Source organism: Sebastes fasciatus, chromosome 12, assembly GCF_043250625.1.
Source record: "Sebastes fasciatus isolate fSebFas1 chromosome 12, fSebFas1.pri, whole genome shotgun sequence".
In the NCBI taxonomy this organism is placed as follows: Eukaryota; Metazoa; Chordata; class Actinopteri; order Perciformes; family Sebastidae; genus Sebastes; species Sebastes fasciatus.
In genome coordinates this window covers 1,303,988-1,328,693 of record NC_133806.1, presented here as the reverse complement: position 1 = coordinate 1,328,693, position 24,706 = coordinate 1,303,988, and the positions used below count along the sequence as shown (strand labels likewise).

The 24,706-nt window shown below is 43.3% G+C and overlaps 1 protein-coding gene across 1 annotated transcript in view; it reads left to right on the top strand.

The window, feature by feature from the left end:
• The first annotated feature begins 15,497 nt into the window (after positions 1-15,497).
• rspo3 (R-spondin 3) overlaps positions 15,498-24,706 on the top strand; it is a 17,932-nt gene continuing 8,723 nt past the window's right edge. The window contains exons 1-5 of the mRNA XM_074652517.1: positions 15,498-15,970; positions 22,377-22,571; positions 23,119-23,262; positions 23,455-23,601; positions 24,141-24,326. Coding sequence (XP_074508618.1) covers positions 15,886-15,970; positions 22,377-22,571; positions 23,119-23,262; positions 23,455-23,601; positions 24,141-24,326 — 757 coding nt within the window. The 5' untranslated portion in view covers positions 15,498-15,885. The remainder of the gene's footprint in view (positions 15,971-22,376; positions 22,572-23,118; positions 23,263-23,454; positions 23,602-24,140; positions 24,327-24,706) is intronic.

Below are 24,706 nucleotides of genomic sequence, written 5' to 3'. Positions count from 1 at the left end.
TCATCACTGTAGTGGTGTTCATGCTAAATAAATGCCTTGCGTTGTTTTGCCAAGGCGCGCTGGCACCTGTTATCCAGCGACTCCATCGGTTTGCTGTATCTGTTTACCCCGTTACTGATGAAAACACTACTGAGGACGTGTTGCTGCGCTACCTCTACAGACATATTTACTGCGGCGGGTATACCTCCAAAGAGTGCGTACGTTCTCTGTGTGTGTTCTCGTGTGTACACACACACACAGCCTCGTCTTCGTAGCCTGAAGGTGTTCAGGATCAAATTTATGGGCTAATATTCCTGTTCGGAGCTGCTATGACACAGCTGTGAACGAGGAGACGGATGATGAATAGATGCAAATATAGATACAGGATGGAGGGAGCAGCTCGGTAGATCCACAGAGAGGTGAAGCTCGACCCAAACCTGTCAGTCTCGTCCACGCCGCTCTGCTTTATGCCGGGTTCAGCGAGGCTGTTTTTCCGTTCTCAAGCAACACCTCTCCACACACCCATAACTCTCCACTTCTTAACTACCAGCACTAAAACCATCTCTGATTAAATAGCTGGAAGACAACTCCTCGTGCTGCAGGCTCAGATTGTTATCCAGCGGGGTCGGGGTTTCTGGGATTTAATCTGCAGTTGCTGTAGGTTTATTTCTCAGAAATATCTGCTCTGTAATAACTGAACTTGAGTCAGTTGCTATGTGACTTAACGTTATGTTGTCATCACTGGCTTTGGCACAGAAGGACGTTTTGGGTGTTTGATTTATTTGCATGCCATTGCATCTTCCCCCCCTCCCCCCTCTGCATTCCTCTTCTCTTCCTCAGCTTTCTGCTCCTCTCTCTCTCCCACCTCTCTCTCTCTCTCTTCGCTTGTGTCTTTGGTTAAACGTCGTTAAGTTGCGGTTTTGGAATGATTCAGAAATTGTGGATTAATGTAAACAGCATGGACATTAGCGCAGGGGAACTACTTTTTATGACGTATAAACGTTCCAGCGCTTTAAGAGTTCCAACAGTCCGATGTGAAGGTATTTCACTGACTAAAATAACATCCAGCTTTTTGGAGTCATTTTCTCAGAGTTTCTTTATCATCTCTGGTGTCAAATCGTGCTTCTTCCTGGTGTAAATATCTCCACGACCACGTTGCTGTAAAGCTGTTTGAAGACCATAAATTCCTCTTAGCGCAGAGCACAGATGGAGAAACTGTTTTTATCTCCCAGAACCAAACATACACAAAGCGACAGCAGCGGGGAACCGAGCCGCCGGTCTCATCTTGTAAAAAATGATTATAGCCTAATAACTTTGATTTAACACCTTATAACAAACACATCAATCTACTAATTCGCTCTCGGGCCACTGCTGCTGGCAGCTATTTGTTCCACCATTTGTTTTTGTTAAATGATGGATCGTTGCGCCGCAAAAATACTATTCACCGCACCGTCAGGCTGAAGAGAAGTTATACGGCGGGCTCAGAGAGGTGTAAATGGTGCAAATGGAGACGGCAGTAGAAAAGCAAAGCGATGATTCATGTGTGACGGAGCAGACAAGAAGTTCTGTTTGGTTTAAGCTACAGTGACTCTAATCCCTCTGAGACGGAGCGAGCTGTTGTTAACCACGACTACCGCACGGCTAAAGAACGGCATCAATTATCTGTCAACTGTTAATCTCTTGTGTTACATATGGAACATCTTTTATCTCTGCATTAACATGTATACTAGGCCTGTGTTTCCTAAACCCTATTTCATATTTGGTTCACACACACGCCCACATTTCTCTGTGAGTTTGCCACCTGTTGATAATTTGAAAATTCCAGTAAGTTCCAGACTGAAATGACAGTGAGTCATCTATTCTGATGATTGGTGATATCCACCATATCCTGTGTGTGTGTGTGTGTGTGTGTGTCTGTTCAGTTAGGTCATATTCCCCTGGATAGTTTCGATTCATGATTGTATTACACATATATTGTACTAAAAGGAAGGTTAAGTGGTATTTCCTGGCGTGAACCGTCGGAGCCAACTCCTTTCAGTCACGATCAAGGACGGGAACATCTGCTGCCAAACAAATCATCCAAGTACAACAAACCTGCCCGTATCACTCATATCCAACACGGTCCCTCAGCGCCACCAGATCTGTGCTGCATTAGCCTCCCCCAACACGTCACATGTCTGTCTATGTCCAGAGATGTCTGACCTTTGACCTGGAGGAGAGTTCTTCTGAGGACACTGAGGTCCACTGATTGAAAAAATGGTCCATGCCAAGGTTTTACGAAGGCTTCTTTTTCCAGTCAGGGTCCAATCAAAGTAAATTCATCCTCATCCAGGATCTCAGGCTCAACCTGGATCTCAGGCTCAACCTGGATCTCAGGCTCATTCAGGACTCGTGTCAGAAACCGTTTTCAGGCTCTGACCCAAAGGTTAAGACACTGATTCAAATCAACCTGAGATTTAGAGAATAAAGTCATAATATTATAATTATATTTTTCTCGTTTAGTTATGACTTTATTCTCGTAATATTCTGACTTTATTCTGTAAATCTCAGATGTGTTTTCCCTCAATGTGGCCCTAATACTCCGTAGTACATTGTCTCTTTGGCCTTCACTGCATTAGACTGATATACTATATACTCAGACTATAAACTGTGTTACCTTCATCACAATGATCAAATGTTTTGCGGCTCCAGACAGATTTATTTTGTTTATTTTTTGCCTAAAATGGCTCTTTTGATGGTAAAGGTTGCTGACCCTTGAACTAGTTAAAGGTGCTCTATACGATATCCAAAATATTAATACAGCAGTAAACATACATTTGTTTTAAACACAGAGAGGAGTAATGTCTACCTGAGCAGAGAGTGAAGTCGCTCTCCCTCTGTGTGTGTTGTAATCTGAGCTTGTCTGTGCTTTGTTTACATAGCCGGTTCGGCTTTTAGTGCATGTGAGTGTGTCCCACTGGCTCGCTGCATTGCTCTCATACGGCGTTTACAACGTCGTCCCGACCAACGGCACTATCATGGAAGCCTTTCGATTGGTGGACAACCTGCTCTACCCTCTGAGCCCCCATATAGAGCAGTTCTAGACCGTACTCTATAATCTAAAAAAACAAACATGAATGACCAGGTCAGTCAGAATAACACAAAGAATGTTCCTGTAATACGTCAATGATCAATATATTAGAAATAGCAGATCACTTGGGGTAAGGACTCATTCCCTACCCGGAGTAGGCAATCCATCGGTTTCCTGCTGAGAACCACGGCCTCAGATTTAGAGGTGCTGATCCTCATCCCGGCCGCTTCACACTCGCCTGCGAACCGATCCAGTGAGTGCTGGAGGTGACAGACCAATGATGCCAACAGGACAACATCATCTGCAAAAGCAGCGATGAGATCCTCAGCACACCCAACTGCAAACCCTCCTCCCCCCCGGCTACTAATACATGCTTTTATTGCGTCTCTCATACATGTGGTTGTGCAAAATGGTGGAAAAAGTGCTGAGAAAAAAAATGCAAAATCCAATTTTTAACCATGACAATGTTCCTATCATTATACCGGTGGTTTTGGTTCCCTAAACGCAGCCCTACTTTAGACTTGCTTTAGTTGCCATCAGCTGTTATTATCTGGGACATCTGGAAGATGTTCCCTTTATAAATGTTGACAGTCATGATGAATGTTTTGTTTGATATGTCAATTTAAAAAAATGCACTTTGCAGCATGAACTATCCGCCCAATGTCACAAAGTCACGAGCGTAATTAGCCTACTGTTGCTTTTATATGGAGGCCATTATCACCGGCTATAAACAGCCGCTGTAGTCCGTCGCCCCTCTCTTCTGGTCAGATCCAGGATCAGTCATGTTTTACTGGCCTCATGTGCTTCACATGTGCTGTCCAGCTCCACTCAAGTCCTCCGTGGGTAAATACTGTCTGTAGGTATATTTCACTTCATCGACTCAGTCGGGAGGAACTCCATCTCCAATGTGGCCGCTGGTTATGATTTGAAACACAATTACTTTGTGGAAAACATCAGTTTTACTTCACCATAATCGTTGTGGTTGGTATTGCTGATGTTGTTTACAAACATTGGTGAATTTTTTTGAATATATTTTCATTACCGTTGAACCGTTACATGCTCGCCGTTGGGTTCAAAATCATTTTCCAACTTACTAACGTCATCGGAGGTTTTATGAAACCTTTTGAGAATTGGATAATGACATAAATGTTATGTGATCGAGGTGAAACACGGCTGGTAGTCTTCCCAAAAGTTACTATTATACTATACTATAAACATATACTGTGAGAAATTATGTTCCAACATATAAGCCTTTATTATATTATATACATATATATTATGTATTGTATCATAGTGTATCATTGGAAGCAGGGATGCACCGATACTGCTTTTTTTCAGACCGAGTACAAGTACAAGTAATTACATTTGGGTACTCGCCGATACCGAGTACCGATACGAGTACTTCTCTGTGCCGAAAGATCCTCGTTAACAGCCAGCTGGAGGGTGTGAGCGACACACGGCAGGCTGGGGAGTCCCGCATACGAGGCGGTGCGCCCACCGTGAAGTGGTATCGGTGCCGTTGTATCGGAGCCGTTTTGCGAGTACATGAGCACAGTATCGGCCAATATCCAATTAGGGATGCACCGATACCCTAATTGGAAGAGATTACTTTATAATGTATTGCACTTATATTTTCTTTATACGTTTCTTTGGAAACTTTAGTTCCAGTTCTTATAAACCTTGTTGAGTTGGTCCATGAGATCAAACTAGTCAGGATGCCAAATCACAATCAGACCAGCTCTGCACTAACAGGCTTGGCTCAACAACAGGGACATTCAGAGACACTGTACCCTCCCTCACGCTCACATTTAAACCTCCCGGTTATTGTTGCCGTTCTTCTTCTTACTTTCTTTTCTTCCCATCAGCTGGCTTTAGCCTGCGTGGAGCACACATTGTACTGTCACGGCTCCCACTCTGGTCATTAGCAGGAATGAGCTTTGGCTTTAATTATAAAACACCAGCCCTTCAAACCCGCTGTTTTATTGTTCCTGGGTATTTTTATATGACTGGTTCTCCAACATGAAATGGATTGCTTGTGTGCGAATAATCAAAACTTGTTAATTTTGTAGAGCCTCCGGGCTCTCTGGTAGAGGAGAGATTCTTTCTCTTTTGTTGCTCAACATAACAATATGGGACTAAAATTAAACAGAATCCATGCTGACAAGTTCTTTTCTTCATAAACATCACAACCTGATGGTATTTGGGTTTCATAACTTCTAGAAAAATGCTGCATGTTGTTTTTTAACCACACTAGCTCCGTGGCTCTATAGGGAGCATACAATGTCGGCCAATCCAGACTGAAATATCTCAACATCTTTTGGATGTGTTGTTATGACATTTTGTGCAGATATTCTTGGTCCCCAGAGGATGAATCCTACTGACTTTGATGATCCCCTAACGGAGGGGTCAGCAACCTTTACTATCAAAAGAGCCATTTTAGGCAAATAAAAAAATCTGTCTGGAGCCGCAAAACATGTGATCATTGTGATGAAGGTAACTCAGTTTATAGTCTAAGTATATAGTATATCAGTCTAATGCAGTGAGGGCCAAAGAGAAAATGTACTACGGAGTATTAGGGCCACATTGAGGGAAACAACATCTGAGATTTACACAATAAAGTCATAACTTTACGAGAAAAAAAAAAAATAGCACGTAAAAATACTACTTTATAATATTATGACTTTATTTTCTAAATCTCAGATTTATTATTTTTCCTCAATGTGGCCCTAATACTCCGTCGTACTGTCGTTCCATAGACCTACAACAATGATCAATAAAAATGAAAAGGTAAACAAAAAACAGTTATTCATTTCCACTAATTCTTTTATAAATTCCACAGGGAGCCTCTGGAGAGGAGCTGAAGAGACGCAGGTTGCTGTCCCCTGGTTTAGGGTCGCCATGAGGTTGACATTTTTAGGTTTTAGATAAACTATTGGATAAATTGCAAAGAAATTTGGTCCACACATTAATTTTCGTTAGCACGCTGAAATTAGCATTTAGCACCGCTGTGCTAAAGTACAGCCTCACACAGCTGCATGCAGACTTTCATCTTATTCAGAAGAAGAAGAAGTCTGAATTCAGTCTTTATTAGGTGGAAGCTGTTTGGATAACGGCTCTTTGCTCCATATGGAACAGTTAGTTTCTGTGTATCCAATTATACGTACAGTTTCATCACACAGTAAACTATACTTCCTTCCTTCCTTCCACCAATGTGGAAAGAGGCAACATCCTTGCCCGGCGTGATATTCCGCGGTGCATCTGAGAGAGAAGAGGCATCTCTCCGCTGTGTTAATGTTTGGAACATCTGAGAAGCTATTTGTTGACTGTTGAAACCACTGACTGTCTCAACAGTCCCTGAAATCAACAAGCCAACGTCAGCCACTGGTGACTGCAGCAGAACACATTTGGCCGACACTCTCAGCTTTGCTGGAGGAGGAAACGGGTCTGATTTTTTTCACCGGATGGAAAAACGTCGGCATTAATTTACTTCATAAAAAGCAAATTCTTTTTGTTTTCAGTGCGGTCGGCTGGGGTTGTTCTGCCTGGGTGAGAGACGAAGGGATAAATTGTACTTTCACACGTGTTTTAATTCAGGGTCTTTCCATTAGAACCTCTTAGATTGAGAGGAAACTGTTCACTAGAAAAATAAAGCTCAGGCCATCTGCCTTCTTTCAACTTTCTATAGCGAGTAATTTCTCTGTTCCTGGACCGTATGTTCCCAAAGAGGCAAAAATGATTTACAGTATTTTGCACGACAAACAGAGATTGGGCTTTGCAAACTTCCCATAATGATGACAGTGTTCTGTATCTCTCACACATCAGTACACCTCCTCTCTTTGAGGGGGGGGGGGGGCTGACACGGGTCCCCGCGGAGCTCAATGATCACAGGACAAAAGTGGAGGGCAGACGGGCCGCCTGCCATAAAGAAGGAGCTGAAAGGGTTTTTATCAAGGAGAGGAAGAATAGACTCCCCATGCAGATTAATAAAATAACCCCGAGGTTCTTCTATACAAACCCTGATCTGCACCCCCCACCAGAAATACCACACACACACACACACACACATACAGAATACCTGGGGTCAGCCTCACCTGTTGCCTAGCAACAACTGATGGGATAAAAAGCCGGTGGTGCTGCGATGATTAAAACTTCCCGGGTAGCGGTGTTTGATCCCCGGTACGCCGTCATTGTCTCTCCACAGCTTCATAAGAGACGGGAGGCTGGGCAGCGAGAGGGAAGAGAATATATAAACTTTCTCACTCCTGTCAGGAGGTGGCTGGCTTTGCTCACTGACTTTTCCTCTAATTTTTGGAGGATAAAGAACCCCCCCCCCCCCCCCCCACCACCACCACCTCCACGACTCAAGTGAACTCAGGAGTCTCTTTACTTCCCCCCCCCCCCTCCTGTCATACTAGTCACTTTGACAATTCACCGGTCGGTCACGTTTCTCAAAGAGAGGCTACAAAGAAGAGGAAATACATCAGTTGAGGTCGTAGCGAGGGTCAGACACACAGAGCGGAGGCCTTTCCTCTTTCCTAACAGTCCTGCTCTCAGTTTATTTAAAGTGTTGCTGCCGAGGGGGGGGGGGGGCACCGCTTCGGAAGGAATGTGTAGTTAATGCCACGCTCATGGCCAAATTAGTCAGGCCTGCTGAGGGGATTCCTCCTGGGGTCACTTCCACAGTAAAGAGCAGCACACGTACACTTCAGCGCAGCACATCCACATGAACCGCATATTTCCATACTTACATGTGCACATACATATTCATGATTTATAAACTAACACCAACAAGGTTAGTGTGGCACAAATACGTTCAGGCAGTGTACCAACACACGCTTAAAGATATGATATGCAACACTTGTCGGTTGGTGTTTGTGAACACACAGCATTCAAAGTTGGCCACACCTCCACCGCACCACACCTCCATACCTCCACGGCACCACACCTCCACACCTCCATACCTCCACAGCACCACACCTCCACATCTCCACGGCACCACACCTCCACATCTCCACGGCACCACACCTCCACACCTCCACAGCACCACACCTCCACGGCACCACGAGCCGAGAGGTACAAAGTAGCAAATCAGAGAAGACTTTGTTAGCTTTGGAAAGACCTGTGCTAGCTGTTTTACCCTGTTTCTGTGCTAAGCTAAGCTAAGCTAGGCTACGTTAACGTCTACACAGTCGATCTTCTCATCCGACTCTCAGCAAGGAAGCCAAGAAGCTTCAACATGTCAATCTATTGATTTCAACACAAACTTAACACAGGAGGATTATTTGTTGTTATTTGAGAGGAATATGGGTCAAGATGGGGAATCTGTGGTAACTGATACACACACACACACACACACACACACACACGCACACACACACACACACACACACACACACACACACACACACACACACACACTCACACACACACACACACACAGTACCCTTCTCTTTTGACCTTCTCTATACAAAACTGTGACCTGCTCTCCGTCTGTGTGTTCAGCTGACAGCTCTCGCTCTCTGTGATTATCTGTCCTCGACTACCTCCTCAATCCCTCTTACTACGAAATGATCCCCTCAATCACCCCAGTGCACACACACACACACACACACACACACACACACACACACACACACACAGACACACGCACACGCACACGCACGCACACACACACACACACACACACACACACACACACACACACAGACACACGCACACGCATACAGACACACACACACACACACACACACACACACACACAGTTAAGATGAGTTGGCCCCACCTGCCGCTCCCCCACACATGCACCTGTCTGATCCCTGTTTATGTTAATCTAATCCTCCATGTCTCTGTTTATAATAGAATTTCAAGAATCAATAATTATTTATTAGACCTTCTAGATCCTGTATTTATGTGTGTGTGTGTGTGTGTGTGTGTGTGTGTGTGTGTGTGTGTGTGTGTCTATTTTCATAACTTTGTACAGCCTCTCTGTCTCTCTCTCTCGCTTCATGCTGAGAGAATGCTCCGGATCGCCACCGAGCTATTTGCAGCTTTAATAGACGCAACGTGAGAAAAAACCCTGCATATAAGGCCACGGACTGCACCGCTGTGTTTTCACAGACCCCCCGCCCCCAGAGAGACACGCGCTATCAACTGCTGTCCACACTGAGCCCGGCCTAATTCATTAACCGATGACAGGACGGTGGATCAACATTGTCACTGTCATCTGGGAATGTTATGAGTCACAGCGCCCGGTGGAATGAGCAGTTTGGAGATCACAGGCGTTAGTGGTATGTTTGCTGCTCTGAAGCGTCTGAGGATTAAGAGCGTAAATGGATTTGTGCAATGTCATATGAATATAACACAGTGGACATCTGCTGAGCTGAATGATATCAGCCTCTGATTGTAGCTTACAGACGGGGGAATGCTAGGTGTGATTAGCTTCTGATACTCTTTGAACTGCAGCTTGTCAAACCCTGACAACCCTTATCCAGAATTAGTAGTCTCTTTTAAATCACCTCTTAAAACCCATTTTTAGAGACTGGCTTTTATGGGATATGTTTTGTTTTGTTTTGAATATTGAACTGTTTTATCTGTGTTTAAATGTGACCTTAGTTTTACCTTTGGCCTCACTGTTGGGCTTTCTGTGGTCATATTGTGTTGTATCCTGCTTGCTTTGTCTGTTAAAGCGTTTTGTAAACTCTGTTTTAGAAGATTCTATATAAATAAAGTTATTATTATTATTAAAGGTGCCCTGTGGAGTTTCCTTATAAACAAACAAAAGTTATGTTTACATTCAATATTACTCTCCAAAACGCATCGTGTGTAACCTTGAGGTCTGACAAAACAGGAACCCACTAATATAAAACCTGTGACATGGTGCTACAGTACTAGAGGTACCTTTAAAGCTGCTCTAATCTATATTGTTTTTATCAACAATGGATGAAAATGCTCTGATAAACTAACTGTCCACCACCTACTCAGCACCAAGAGAGAGACAGTCAAAGTTAGCAACTAGCCGGTGAAGTTATTGAAGCGTTTAGCAGCTAAAGAGTCAGATATTTCTCTTCAGGAGTTGGTGCAGACCAAAAGTGTTTTTAGACAGCGTATCCTCACACAACGATTCGTAGGATATCTTACGGAAGGCTTCTCAGGAAACAACTTGGTCAGGTTTAGGCAACAAAAATAACTCCAGAAGTGACGTAACTTAAGTGCAGAAGTTACGTGACGGCAACAAAACTCCTTAGTTAAGTTTCGAAAAAGATCGTCTTACGCCAGGATCAGACTACAGGATGTTTTAGACGGTTACGATGGTCACTATGTCAGATTAAACAATTGAGAGTCGTGACTTGGCCGCGCCACATGACAGATGACACGTCGGTCCCCTGTTCTGACAACACACACTCTCCCGGCACCGCCGTCTTAATATACGGGCTTACCGGGGCTCAAGACCCCCGGGCTCGACCATGTAAAGGGGCCCACGAGGCTCCAGGGGAAAACAGTAAAAATATAATTCACAGGGAGAAGAGAAAGTGGGCGCGCAACGGGATGCTCCCTGCGCAAAGACGCAACGGCGGTGGTGTTTTTTACTCCGACACAACCTAGATTGAACATCCTACCGCGAGGTCCGGCAGCAGTTGAATGTCCGATGACATCATTCTGCATAATAAGTAGCCATGTGCTTCTGTTTCCAGCTGTGTGCATCTGAGCTCAGCCAGTCAAATTCACAGCCGTGACGGAACACGTCGTGGAAAAAAAATAAATAAGATCAAACATGCTAGACTTCCTGTCGGGACGTCGTGAGGCGTCCCAGACGTGGCGTCAGTTGTCGTGTACTATGACACACTACACGAGATAAAACCATAGATTTTCACACACAACCCTCATTTATCGTTCCCGATCCGAGTCGACACCCTACGTCGGCCGTGTCGGGCTATAATCGGGCTGATATCCTGGAGTCTGAACCGGGCACTAGTTTAGGTTTAGGAAAAGCTTGTGGTTTGTGTTAAAATAACTCCAGAAGTGGTGTAACTTAACATGGAAGTTACGTGACAAATAAATCAACATTGATTTCCGGTTTCACCCGGGACATGAACAGCGGTCTCTTGGGGCCATCCTCCCCGACCTCCTCTCTACGTGGCGTTTGTCACTCTTTATACTTCCTGGTTCACAATTTCTTGGATTACATACGAACAGATTTTGTGGGATATATACGAATTAGACTGCATTACTTCTCGTAGGTATGCAAACGGTGTATGACAACCTGTTCTTGAAATGTTGAGATCTGATAGAAGTTTAACTGCCCAGCTAAACTTTATGCAGCAAGGATGATGCCATCCACTCTCATGCCCCCCCCCCCCTTCCTTAGCTCAGGGCCTAAATTAGAGTCCGGCTAAAATAGGACTAAATGTGGTATTATTAAAAAAAAAAAGTTGTAGTGTGCATCCATCCTTGGTTGGGAGGGTTTATGCACCTGCCCGGCTTCATTTACAGGTGTCGACTGATTCTCTCACTGGACGGTCACAGGGACTGACCAAGTGACCTTAACCTCGCGCACCCCAATGCCACATACACACACACACACACACACACACACACACACACACACTCACATGCTCCTACCCCCCCAGGGGCTGCTGGTTCAGACTGGGACACAAAGACGAGCATTATTCTCACACCAAACTGCCGGGACGGAGGAGAGGGAGGAGGGACGTTTCATTGTTTCATCAGAATATTTTACAAATGTTGTTTTTAAATGTTTTGCAAAACATGTTAATTTAACACACCTGAGTTTATATTAAATCTCATTGTCTAATATATTACAGCGCTTTTGTTCAATAGATCTATAAAAGAAATGGACGTTTTAAATTTGCATAGTCACATTCCCAACTAATGTCCCGGGTAGAGTTTGGAACGGGCAGTCTGCCTCGGTGGAGGTGAAAGGGTTTAAAACAATGCATCAATCTGTGTTATGTCTCCGTGTCCCGGTTCTGAGACAGTACAGAGCAAACAGGGAAGTATTCCCATAAAGACAGAGACACCACGCTGTGTTTGCATTGCTTTCTCCAGCACAGTGACTGATGAAAGACCAGAAGCCACAGCGATGAGACGCACTGGACTGCATACTGTTCCTCCTAAACATCAACACACAGTTAGACAAATGAGCCCCCCCCAACCTTTACACTGCTCTGCTCCCATCTCCACTAAACCTGCAGCTATACAGCAACAATTATTATTATCATTATCATTATTATTATTATTATTATTATTATTATTATTATTATTATTATTATTATTATTATTGTTTGCTCTTAAAGGAGAAACAAGTCCTGAATGCACCTTTCATGCTTTCTCTGACTCACCACTGTGAGTTGGACTCTCGGGTGGGATGTCCTGCACTGGCAACCCGGCTCTCCCATCGGTAGATCTTTATATATATATAAGGTGATTCTGGGTCTGCTCCCACAATACTTCAGTGTTTTTATTACTGTGGACAGTATTCACTGCGTTCACAGGACTTCTTTGTGCTCTCTGTACCAAAAGCTCGGACACAATTTGAGGAAAGGGCTTTTGCATATTCTGACCCTCAGCCTGGAATCTGCTCCAAAACAACCTGAAAATCAAGCTGGTCTCATTAAACATGTTTAAATCTAAGATGAAGGCTTTAGAAGCAGACTCTATGGCATGCCAATGTTTTTAGCTTCCCTTGTTGTACAGCTGACTCCCAGAAAAGTTCCTTTTTGTCCCCCATTTGTCTTTAGATAGTTCTCTTTTAATGCTCTCGTTTGTAGTGTTTGTGAACTGTATTTGTGTCTCCGTCTGAAACTTTGTGTTCTTGCTGCTGACCGTCTCGGCCAGGTCTCCCTTGGAAAAGAGGTTCTTAATCTCAATGGGACTAACCTGGTTAAATAAAGGTTAAATCAATTTCATGAAAAAAAAAAAATGCATGTGATTTTTAACCTGTTTTCAATTTGGTTTCTGTTTTCCTCTCTTGATCTATCCTCTCTATTGTGACAACACAAACAACATCACGTTTAGACTCAGCAGGGAAAAGGTCTAGAGCAACAGTTTACTAGAACTCACTGATACTCAGGTTAGTCTGTTAACGCTCCTCAAGCTTTTATGGAGCTAACTCCCTCTAGAGGTGATACGATGAGATGCTGCTGCTGCTGCTGCTGCTGATGTCAACTGACTCCACACCAAACCATCACAATCCGCCACTGATATTAAAAGTAAAAATAATAATAATAATAATAATTGCACATAAATAGAAGTGATTAGACCACAGAGTATCCTAACAACTACCTGGTGCATGAATAAATTACCTTCTGGTTCATCTTTAGGTGATTTTTTGCAGATCAACTTCAAATGTTATAATTGAAAATAAATATAAGTCACAAACTCTGCACAACTTCTCAATCCTTTACTGAAAGAAACATTGTCCTGGAGTAATTTTAGAAACATATGCACAAATATATCCTAAAAACAAATCCTATAAGTCACTGTAAATGTTAATCTCACATAGTCAAGGTGGATAAATTATAGATCCCCTTCATCTTTGAACACAAACTTTAACTAGCATCTTGATGAACACTGCTGTCACATCGGAGCCCCTCTTGTTCTCATTCAGTGTGTTTAAACAAATTAAAACTCATTTTCATGAACTTTAGTTATTCAAATGTTATTTTTTTGCATATTTTTTTTTCTTCTGTTACTTTTATACATTTTAGTTTTTTAAACAAATAACATGATTGTCTTTTTTTCAGTTTTAAAAGAGGAGTTCATTTCAATCACATCATCAGTTCTACATTCAGTTCATGTTGAAAGATACACATTTAAAGCGTCAGCTCACTGTAAACAACTGCTGTTAATTTACAGCAGGATTTCAACAGCATTAACCTGTTATTGCTAAAAAAAACAGTGCTTTACTGTTAATACAGAAGAAAACCTGTTAAATTACGCTCATAAAACTATAATGCATTCTTAAAAAACATCACTTAACTGCTGATCAACTGTCTAAAGTCTCATCAGTAACAGTTTCATGCAGTATTTGTTGAATTCTGGGACCTGATCTGCTCATGTGAGGCTCGTACATTGTACATGATTGTAAAATATAATAATAATAATATATAATATATATAATATAATAAATAATTAGCTCTGTTCTTCACTCACATGTTGTTCTGGTTTGCATTCTGTGCTTGTAGCCAGCTAGAGACACACATTTTGGGAAAAATGTCAACATGTCTATTATAGCCTTTTTCCTAACAACCTTTAATTGTATTTAGTGTGACTATTCCTATGTCTGTAACCTGCTAAGTCTATTCATCTAGGCAAAAAATAATATTTATTAAAATGTATGTAAAAAATAAATATTGCATTAAAACAAATCAGTAATATAATGTAAAAGAAAGGTGGAAAACAGCTCTAATGTATCTTTAAACAGTAAATGAACTGTGAAATTAATAAAAAACAATTTGAGCTGTAAATGAGCTGTACATTTCAGCGACAGTATAATAATGTTAATTTTACAGTAACATAAAGGCAACCCTGCTGCCAGTTCTTTACTGGTATTTTACTGGGAAATTATTAACAGTGTAGTGAGCTCAAAGTCAGACAGGAATCAGAGAGAAGCTGCAGATCACATTCATCTAAACCAAAAAGTCTCTCTCTCTCTCTTTGTATCTCTCTCTGTCTCTCTCTTTCTCTCTGTCCTCTAAATAAACTTTGGAGCTCATAAGAGAGAGAGAGAGAGAGAGAGAGAGAGAGACAGCAGAGGTCTGTAGTCATCAGCCGGCCGGCAGCAGCAGCAGCAGCAGGAGGAGGAGGAGGAGGAGGAGGAGGAGGAGGAGAGTGAATGAGTCCTGCACTCACAGAGCTGATCTACTTTGGTTCAGTTGCGCGCGGACAGCGAGCAGAGAGGAGGTGCGCGTGTTTATCAGCCAAGAGAACTAGAAACCTTCAACTCACAGATCTGTTTTCCATCACTAGTGTTGGTCCTCTGCTGGGTTTTTACTGTTTTAGCTGCTGATGCTGAGATGAAGCGGAGAGCCTAAGCGCGTCTGGCACATCAGAGTCTCCAGGACGCACCGGACCGGTCCGGACCAGGACGCACGGAGCATCTCCACATCTCCACTCAGAGAGAGAGACCAGGAGGAGGAAGAAGGTCCATCTGGAGTTCTGCACATGGAAATTACATCTCAAACTTTCAGAGAGTCATGTGAATCATAAATGATAATTCTTTTTGACCTCCACTGATGCTTGATTTTACTGTCCTGCTGCGCACACCGGATTTGTTTGTTTGGTTTTGTTTGTTTGGCATGTTGTTCCTCCCAGCCCGGATAACGGATCCCTGACTCGGTCTGGGCTCATCTGAAGATCCTCTCCAGGATGTTACAGTCTAAGCGGCCCAGGCATCATTGGGCCACCGTTCACTACCACCACCACATATCACCACACAGCTGGGGGTCCCGCTGTGTCTAAGGAATTACCTGAATTACCTCCACCCTCTAGCCTCCACCTCCACCTCCAGCCTCCACCCTCCAGCATCCAGCCTCCTCCCAACACCCTCCAGCCTCCACCTCCAGCCTCCACCCAACACCCTCCACCCTCCACCCTCCACCCTCCAGCCTCCACTTCCACCCTACAGTCTTCACCCAACACCCTCCAGCCTCCAGCCTCCACCCAACACCCTCCACCTCCAGCCTCCACCTCCAACCTCCAGCCTCCACCCTCCAGCCTCCTCTGCCTCCGTCTGAACACGGAATCTTATCCAACTAGTGACTTGGTGACTTGGTGAACTTTGACATTGGCTTTACGAGTCTCACCTCTGGGCTACTATGCAATTACAACTGATCTCCTTTGTGTTGATCATCTTGCACCACTGCATGGATTACACTGGTTGTCAGCACCGGCAGCAGAAACGTGAGTAGGTTCAGTGTGCAGTGTGCGCGCACACACACACACACACACACACACACACACACACACACACACACACACACTCATCATGTTCCTTTTTTATTATTTTAATTCAGCATTTATCAGCCTGTTTTACGCAAAGGTCTCCAGACTACATTCTACATCTTTTACTAACAAAACTGAAAATCCAATATTCACTAAATATCTAAATGAATGACATGATTTGGTCAGTTTGGTAAATGTGTACCAGTAGGTCACTAAACAATCCTACACATCAGAGGAACATCAGAGGAACACTGGACAATGTTCCTCTGATGTTCCTCTGATGTTCCTCTGATGTGAGTTTTTCTAGATGTGACTAAATAAATGTTGTTTTCTCTCCATTATATCATTTAAAATCAAAACTAAATTTTTTTCTGATTTGAGTAATTATTATTTATCATTAAATCTATTCAGTATAATAGATCTATTATCTCTACAGTCTGCATTACGCACTCAAACATACTAAATTGCTGGTATAAAATGGGTCAGTTATGATGAAGTTCCAGCAGCATACTGCAGCCTATCAGCTCTGTGGTTGTCTGGTCCACCCAGGAGACCTTCAGGAGTCATTTTTAGTCCACTTTTACTATGTTTCCTTTGATGAATGAACTGCTCTGCCTGGTCACCTGAAGCCTGCAGCAGCTCCTCTTTACGCACAGTCTCCTGGTTCCCGTCGCTCTCTAGCGGTCAGAGGAGCAGCCTTCAGGCTCGGAGGAGGAGGAGGAGTGAGCTGCTGCTGCTGCTGCTGCTGCTGCTGCTGCTGCTGCAGGCCTGATCACTGCTCACAGAGATATTCACAGCTTTAGTCCACATATGTAGTGAAGTAAGTAGTGAAGTAAGTAGTGAAGTCATTCTGGAACTCAAGAGGAAAAGTTTCTCCTGATGTTGGCCCAGATCACATATTCACAGAACTCAGTATCATAATTTTAAATCATGTCCCATCTTGTTCTTGTTACTGTTCAAAATCTGAGTTAATGCAAACTTGACAGTAGGCTCCATAACCCCCCCCCCCACCCATCCAGAGATGTTCCACACTGAAAACACTCAAGCCTGATGGTATTTCATCTCCCATATATCTCCCCGAGGTCCAACATTATGTCTCCTCTCCTGAGCTACGGCCAGCCTTTTTTCCATGACACTGTGAAATAAGTATTAATAAAGTATATTTTTCTATTCTTCCTACGCACACTTTTATCAGTGAGGGTCTCCAGATGTGCTCCGTGACTAAGTCTGTTAGGGAAGAGCATGCAGTGACAACTGGAATATTCCACGTATCGCTTGCCAGCGTGGCCGAGAACTGTCGGTGATCCACAATAACAGACCTTCCAAGTGATGTTTTTATCCCTGCCACCTGGAGCTGAAGCCTCTCTCTACATCTCTTCACATTTAGTCACACAGCTCAGATCTGTAAACCGGACCAGGACCGCTTCTGTTGTCATTTCTTCCCTTATGACCACCAAAGTGGACATTTAAAAACAGAACGCAGCAGGGAGTTGCAGCATCTGGGGTTAACTGTGTGTTTATTGTGTAGTTTTAAAGAGGTCCCGGGGTGGCAGCTCTGTTCAGTGTAGGTCAGATCAGACCTGAAGAACTGCTCAGCAGGGTGAAACAGCTACTAGAGGTCTTATTTAAACTGCAACAAAGTGACATATAATGACACCAGATATCTACTGAGAATCAGAAAACAGTGTTAACAATGTGCTTTTAAAGAAATTTTAAAATTTTAAAATTAGTATCTATTGCTTTTTGTTCAATATGAGATGCTGAAAATGTGTTTTATGGACTGAAAAAGATAAAACATACAGCATACGCAGCCATGATGTAATTCAGTTGTGAGATGGCAGCACTAAAGCATCCATTATTTTCTGTCCACACTGAAGGTTTAGTTCACGTTCTACGTTCTGCCTTTCCAGACTGACTCAGTACCGATTAAAGCTGCAGTCGGAAACTTTGAGTAAATATGATAAGAAGTTATTTTAAAATAAAATGGTCACTATATCCTGACAGTAGTGCATGAGACAGATAATCTGTGAATCATGTTCCTCTGTGTCCTCCTGGGCTCCTGGGCGTCTGATGGCATTTACAAGATTTTAACGTGGTTCAAGGAAAACAACCAATCAGAGCCGAGCATCACCCCAAAGCGTGTAAAAGACCCGTCTGTCCACCAGAGGTCACGTTTTGCCTCACAGAGACGTGAATATTACATGCCTGGATTAACATGCAGTACCAGCAGGGGGCAACAAAACCACTGACTTAGGTTCAGGAAAGAAAACCATTTAGTTAGGTTGAGATGGTTGGGCTTAAAACGAGTACGTATACTAAGTAAAACAAGTACGTAAACTAAATAAAACAAGTACGTAAACTAAATAAAACAAGTACGTATACTAAATAAAACAAGTACGTATACTAAGTAAAACAAGTACGTAAACTAAATAAAACAAGTACGTATACTAAGTAAAACAAGTACGGAAACAACGTAACGTCAGTGCAGAAAACATGTGACAAACGTCATTAACGTAACTTACAAAACAAAACACCGGTCTCCCGCTTGAAAGTCCTGTGTTTGTTTGACCCCTGCAGCTCCCCACCGGCCACAATCAGCGGTCTTTCTCACTCTATATACGACGTAACTAACTCTGAGGTTATACTTCTGTCACACAACACATGACAAACGTCATTACTAAACACTGCACCTTCAAGCAGGCGAGTAATATTCACGTATCGGCAACACAAAACGTGACACTGACTCTTTCTTCAGGTGGACAGGCCAGCCGGTTTATCACACGCTTTGCTGTGAGACCAGGCTGACCAATCAGAGCCGAGGAGTTGTTTTCCTTCAGGCACGTTGAAATCTTGCAAATGCCATTAAGAGCACTAGGATGAGGGAGAGGAGCATGACTTTTTTCAGATTATCTGTCTCATCCACCGTCAGGATATAGTGACCGTTTTATAAAAATAACTTCTTATCATATTTGCTCAAAGTTACCAGCTGCAGCTTTAATTGACAAGTGCTTCTAAGAATCTAAACCTCCGCCAAAGATGCAGATATCTAACACTTCCTGAGATATCAGGGAGGATGGAGGGATTAGTTGGTGAAGGGGTGAACGAGTACAGACTTCAGAGGGAAGGAAGGGGGTAAGAGTGGTTTGGGAGTCAATGACCATAGAGTCAATGGGCCAAAATTACCGTGCAGAGACTGAACCCGAGCTCCGAGCTTCCTGTGTGTGATGATGCATCCAGAAATGAAGGCGTGTGGGTGCTAACAGTGGGAGTTCTATATACTGTATTATATAGTTTATCAGGTGAGCTCAGGGGAGGATGAAGACGGGCGGATGTAGGTCTTGATTTCAAACTAAACATAGGATTATAAAGTGTGATGAGTCCTATAAAGAACACATTCAACACTTAAGCAGCACTTTTTTTCACGTTATTTCTATTTTGTTGCACGGTTCTATTTTCTCCGCGAAACCATCTGTGTTTGCGTGTGTGCAGGCACGTGAGTGTGTTTATTCATATGTGACTTTGTTGGTATGTTATGCAAGTCCAACTGAGGTTTTGTTGGTGCGAGTGCTAGGGCAAGGCCAAATTCCTGTGTCTTTAGACTTGTGTGAATCAGGGGCAGCTTGGCAGGAACACATGTGGGCAAATGGACAGCAGTTGTAAAGATTGTCGAGATATTTCAAACAAAGTGTCCGTGATCTATGGCGAACTGTCAGCCAAACCCCTCGAGCTCGGAGGAGAAGGAAGAGGGCCAGCCAGCGTTATAGCAGTGGCATGAGATGCCAAGGCTGGAGAGGAAAACCAATTCCTTGGACGCTTGCAGGGGTTGCTTTTGATTTGCCTTCCATGTGAGACTACTAGAACAGTTTCCAATCAATATCTTTGGGAACGGAGTACCGATGCAGCATGGGTGCACAAGTATGTAAGACATGGAACTTCTCTCATGTCTGTTGCCTACATATTGACTCTATGTCACAGGTGTCGCTCCTATATATAAGTATCGGCTGTAACATGCGTGTCCCTGAGAGTATACTGTTAAACATCGGGACCAGAAGCTAAAAGCATCCTCTCTGAACTGCCCAACATCATGGAACCTGCTGGTGGCTTTCTTCCAGAACATATATACACACATCCCCAACCAACCAGCAGAACCCTCTTTGTTGCTGTTTGTGTCCACTAAGTGCAATCAGATACTGAAAAGGATGATACACAAGCTGTTTACAGGAAACCGACTGCACTGACTGTATTTCTCCTTCTCTAATACGATTACTTCTTCAAGACTTTAACTTTTTATACTCTTTAGATTTCTGGATAAATAAACAGGCTGTAACTTGAGAGACATTAAACACGTCTGTGACAAATTGTCAACATACAATTAAAATGATTAAAACCTACAACCAGAGCTTTCATCCACGGCAGACACAGTCTGGTGAATCATCCCACAAACTAGTGAAGAGTGGGGGATGAAAACCCGACTGTAAAATATATAAACATAAACTAAACACTTACAGTATGTACATAAACAGGGTTGTAAACAACGTATAAACAGCTGAGACAGTAGGTGATTAGTTCTATATGATACTGCATGTGAAATAATAACCATCCACAAAACAGCTGACAATTAAACCTGACTATAACCTGAAATATTTCAATACTTAAAAAACACAGTGGTGCTACAGGACAGTCTGACCTGAGAGATAAACCTTCATAACTTCACCAATCTGGGTTGAACTTATCAACCTGATCCTGATTCGTGCACGGCACCATAACAACAATAAAAAACATTAATACATTAATAAAAAAATATATTTTCCAGTGTACTCTGTGCAGACATCAGTAGGAGGAACTTTATTTTACAAGCAGTTGTCGGTACAACGGGTGTTATTCTCTGTTCTTTGGTTGTTTTAGGTAGCGAGAGGAAAGTTTTAGATATAAGAATACGTGTTAACGCTCCTGTTGTCCTCGGGGCAAATTTCACCCGTTTTCAAACTTCATTATATCATAAATATGGATTTCTTTAATCTAATTGCCCCAAAATAACATGGATGATATTTATTGACCACTACTTTCGTTGAATTGTAGGTGTTTTATTCAAATCTATAGCATCTGTGGTCTTCCTGGGTCAAAATTGTAAAAAAAAATCATATTATCTGCTTTTTTTTACTAAAAAATTAGGTATAATTTCACGGTAATTGGGTTTATTAACCTTAATTTCTCCCCAAAACGTGTAAAACTTAATAATTAAGGATGAAGTTGGCCAAAAAGGTGAAACACAGAATTTGGTGATAGTTTATACTGTATGCTTTATAAACAGTCAAACCAGACTAGATCTTTTCTCGACCGGACAAAAGTTGCACGGTCGACGGGAAGACAACTTAAGAGGTTAAAGAGGGTTAAAGAGGGTTAAAGAGGGTTAAAGAGGGTTAAAGAGGGTGGTATGAACGGGATGAAAAGATAGAAAAAGTTGGATTTAGTAAAGCTATGAAAAAAGAAAAAAGTTATGAATTTAACCACTTGGTGTCTTATTGTCTAGGACTTAAAGGGAGGATGTGGCGGCATCTAGTGGTGTGGTTTCAGATCGCAACCAACTGAGTCCCCCCCGCTCACTCCTCTCTTTCCCAGACTGCAGTTACGTGAGCCGCCGAGTTCAAAACCGTGGTAACGCCGTTCACCTCGATCGGAGGCCATCCATACCATAATAACACTACTCTAGGAGCAACAGAAGTCAGACGGCGGCTGGCGGTACCACGGTTTAACACTCTACGGCTCACGTTACCGCAGATTCACAAGCGTGTTGAGAACTACGGTGGCCTTCAGGTAACATAAACAACGTGAAAGTCTCTCTCCAGAGCAGAGTTTGGTTTATCCGTTCTGGGCTACTGTAGAAACATGGAGGAGCAACATGAAGAGCTCCCTATATAGACATGAAGGACTCATTCTAAGCTAACAGAAACAAAATGATTCTTAGTTTCACGTGATTATACACTAATGAAATTACATTACATTTGTGTCTGTAGCTGGAAAAAAACGAGCACAATGATATATGTACATTATATTTCCTTCCTTATATTTTGTGATACTAAATGAATTACAGTTTAACAGAGAAGCTACCTGAAGGTCACTGTATCCGTCCTCGGCACCAACAGAAAGGTGAACTCCTTCTATGAGCTTACAATAAGAGGATGGTATTACCTCTTACAGCATTGAACTGGACCACTGGGGCTCATCAAATGCTGCGATCTCACTAAACTGGAGCATATCTAGCAAGCGATCCGTTAGGATAAATTCCACTTTCATAGTTTAAAATGCCCAAAAAGTAATTTGGTGATATTCATACCTAACCCCCCCCCCCTGCTCCTGTCAACAGAGATCTCTGGTGTGAGCTCAGGGTGCCAGCAGGGTGGCTGTCTGACCTGCTCTGACTACAATGGCTGCCTGTCCTGCAAGCCGCGCTTCTTCATGCATCTGGAGAGGATTGGGATGAAGCAGATCGGGGTGTGCATGACTTCCTGTCCTCCGGGCTTTTACGGCACACGCTCGCCAGAAAGAAACACCTGCACAAGTAAGCCACGACGAGCGACCAACCGTATTTATATCGCAGAATATTAATGAAAATATTCCTGGCATTTCATGTTCTAGATTTAAATGAACACAAGTCTGTAGGTTTCTGGCTTCTGTGTAATTAACTGTTAAATATAATCTTCTCTCATAAAAACACACGGAAAAGTATCTCAGCCGTGTCCTGAGTTAAATGTGGTTTTACTTACATGTGACAAGCACAAGAAGTCCAAATATATGTCCTCCCTTCTTTACAAGCAACATTTTCAAGACCTGCCTGTGTAATACGGCATTATGTATACAAACATTATGTATAATATACATACAGTATGTACTCACTTAAGCATGTTTCCTTTTGGTGACATTTAATTAAACCAAGAGTTGCTTTACTTAAAATCATATAAGACATAATTGCAGTGGTCTTTATTCCTGACTGTATCCCCAGTGAGACACACACACACTGACACCCTGTATATTTAACACGCAGGACACACACGATAACGTGTACAGTTTAAATAAACGCTGGCGGTGGGTCTGTGCTTTTCTGTCAGAGTGCAGGTCGGAGTGCGACTCCTGCTTCAACAAGAACTTCTGCACACGCTGCCGAGCGGGATTCTACCTTCACCTGGGGAAGTGCCAGGAGAACTGCGCCGAGGGGCTGGTCCGCAGCGACCCGCAGAGGGAGTGTGTCCCCAGTGAGTGTTTACAGCTCATACTTATCATGGACAGGGATCAAAACATGGGGTTTACCCCATCACCTTGTATTTATCCCACATTAGCCATGCAGAGTATACCGAACAATTTGGAGATGAAACACACATAAAACATGTTCATGTGTTCAATCGGTCCATTCAGAGATACGTAACTGTACTGTTGTGTGTTTGCAGGGTGCCCTGCAGAGTGTGAGGTGTGTGTGAACGGTGAGGCATGTACGCGGTGCCGGCCAGGCCTGTACGAGCTCAGCGGGCGGTGCCACCATGTCTGTCCAGAGGACTACGAGCCCAACGACAAACTCATGGAGTGCACAACGCAAGGTCAGTCCAGAGAGTGTGTGTCACACCTCAGATGAGACTGTTATCAGGCTATTAAATAGGCGTTATCGGTCGCTAAAAGCACCATAGATGTGGGTAAAAAAGGGCCTACTACACCCACTAGGAGGTTTTATCATCTATTCACATGGTAGATCACCAAAAGAAGGTATAAAAGAACACGACCGGCGACCTCTAGCGACCGTAGTAATTATAGACAGAGGGTTTTGAGACCAGGGTTTGCATCCAGTGTGAAACCATTAATGTGTAGTTGTCTTTGTTTTCCCTTTTGAAACATAGTTATTTTAACGTTTCATTCAGTTTTACATGTTAGAACGTGTTGCTTTAAGTTTCACTTTGACTTTACAACGTAGTAGGTGTAGTAGGCCCCTATTGACCCACATCTATGGTGCTTATAGCGACCGATAACGTCTATTTAATGGCCGGATAACAGTCTAATCGGGTGCATGATGATAGGGGAGGCCCATGAATGGCTTCACACTTTCTCTGCCTCACTTCTCCGTCTCACTTTTCCCCCCCGTCAGTGCACTGCATGGTGGGCGAGTGGAGCGAGTGGAGCCCCTGCTCTCGGTCCGGTAGAACCTGCGGGTTCAAGCGGGGCCAGGAGACCCGCACGCGGCAGGTCCTCCAGTACCCGTCACCCTTCGGCGACCCCTGCCCTGAGATCTCAGAGATCAAAGACTGCCTAGTGAAGAGGAGGAAATGTCCAGGTAAAGTTACTGTTACTATGGTAACCGCTGCTTACCCGTCACATCCGCTGCCAACATTGTATTTGTGACACACGGCAACGATTTCTATGAATTCCAGACGCTGCTGCTTCAGCTTGTACAATCAGAGCTAGTCTGGTCTTCCGTTCGGGACTACGGCTGTTTACTCAAAGGATTGTCATTGTGGTTAGAGTGAGGACGGCGGGGGGGACAGCGGGGAGGAACACACATGTGTGATGTTGCAATGGGTCTGTTGTGTGTTTTCCCACGAGACCTCTTTGGATTTTTAAACAGTGAAACCGCTTTCTCTGCTCCCAGTAAACAGGGAATAGTGTTCTAATGAAGAGAGTTCAAACTGCTTCAGACGGGCTCGTCTCTCTAGA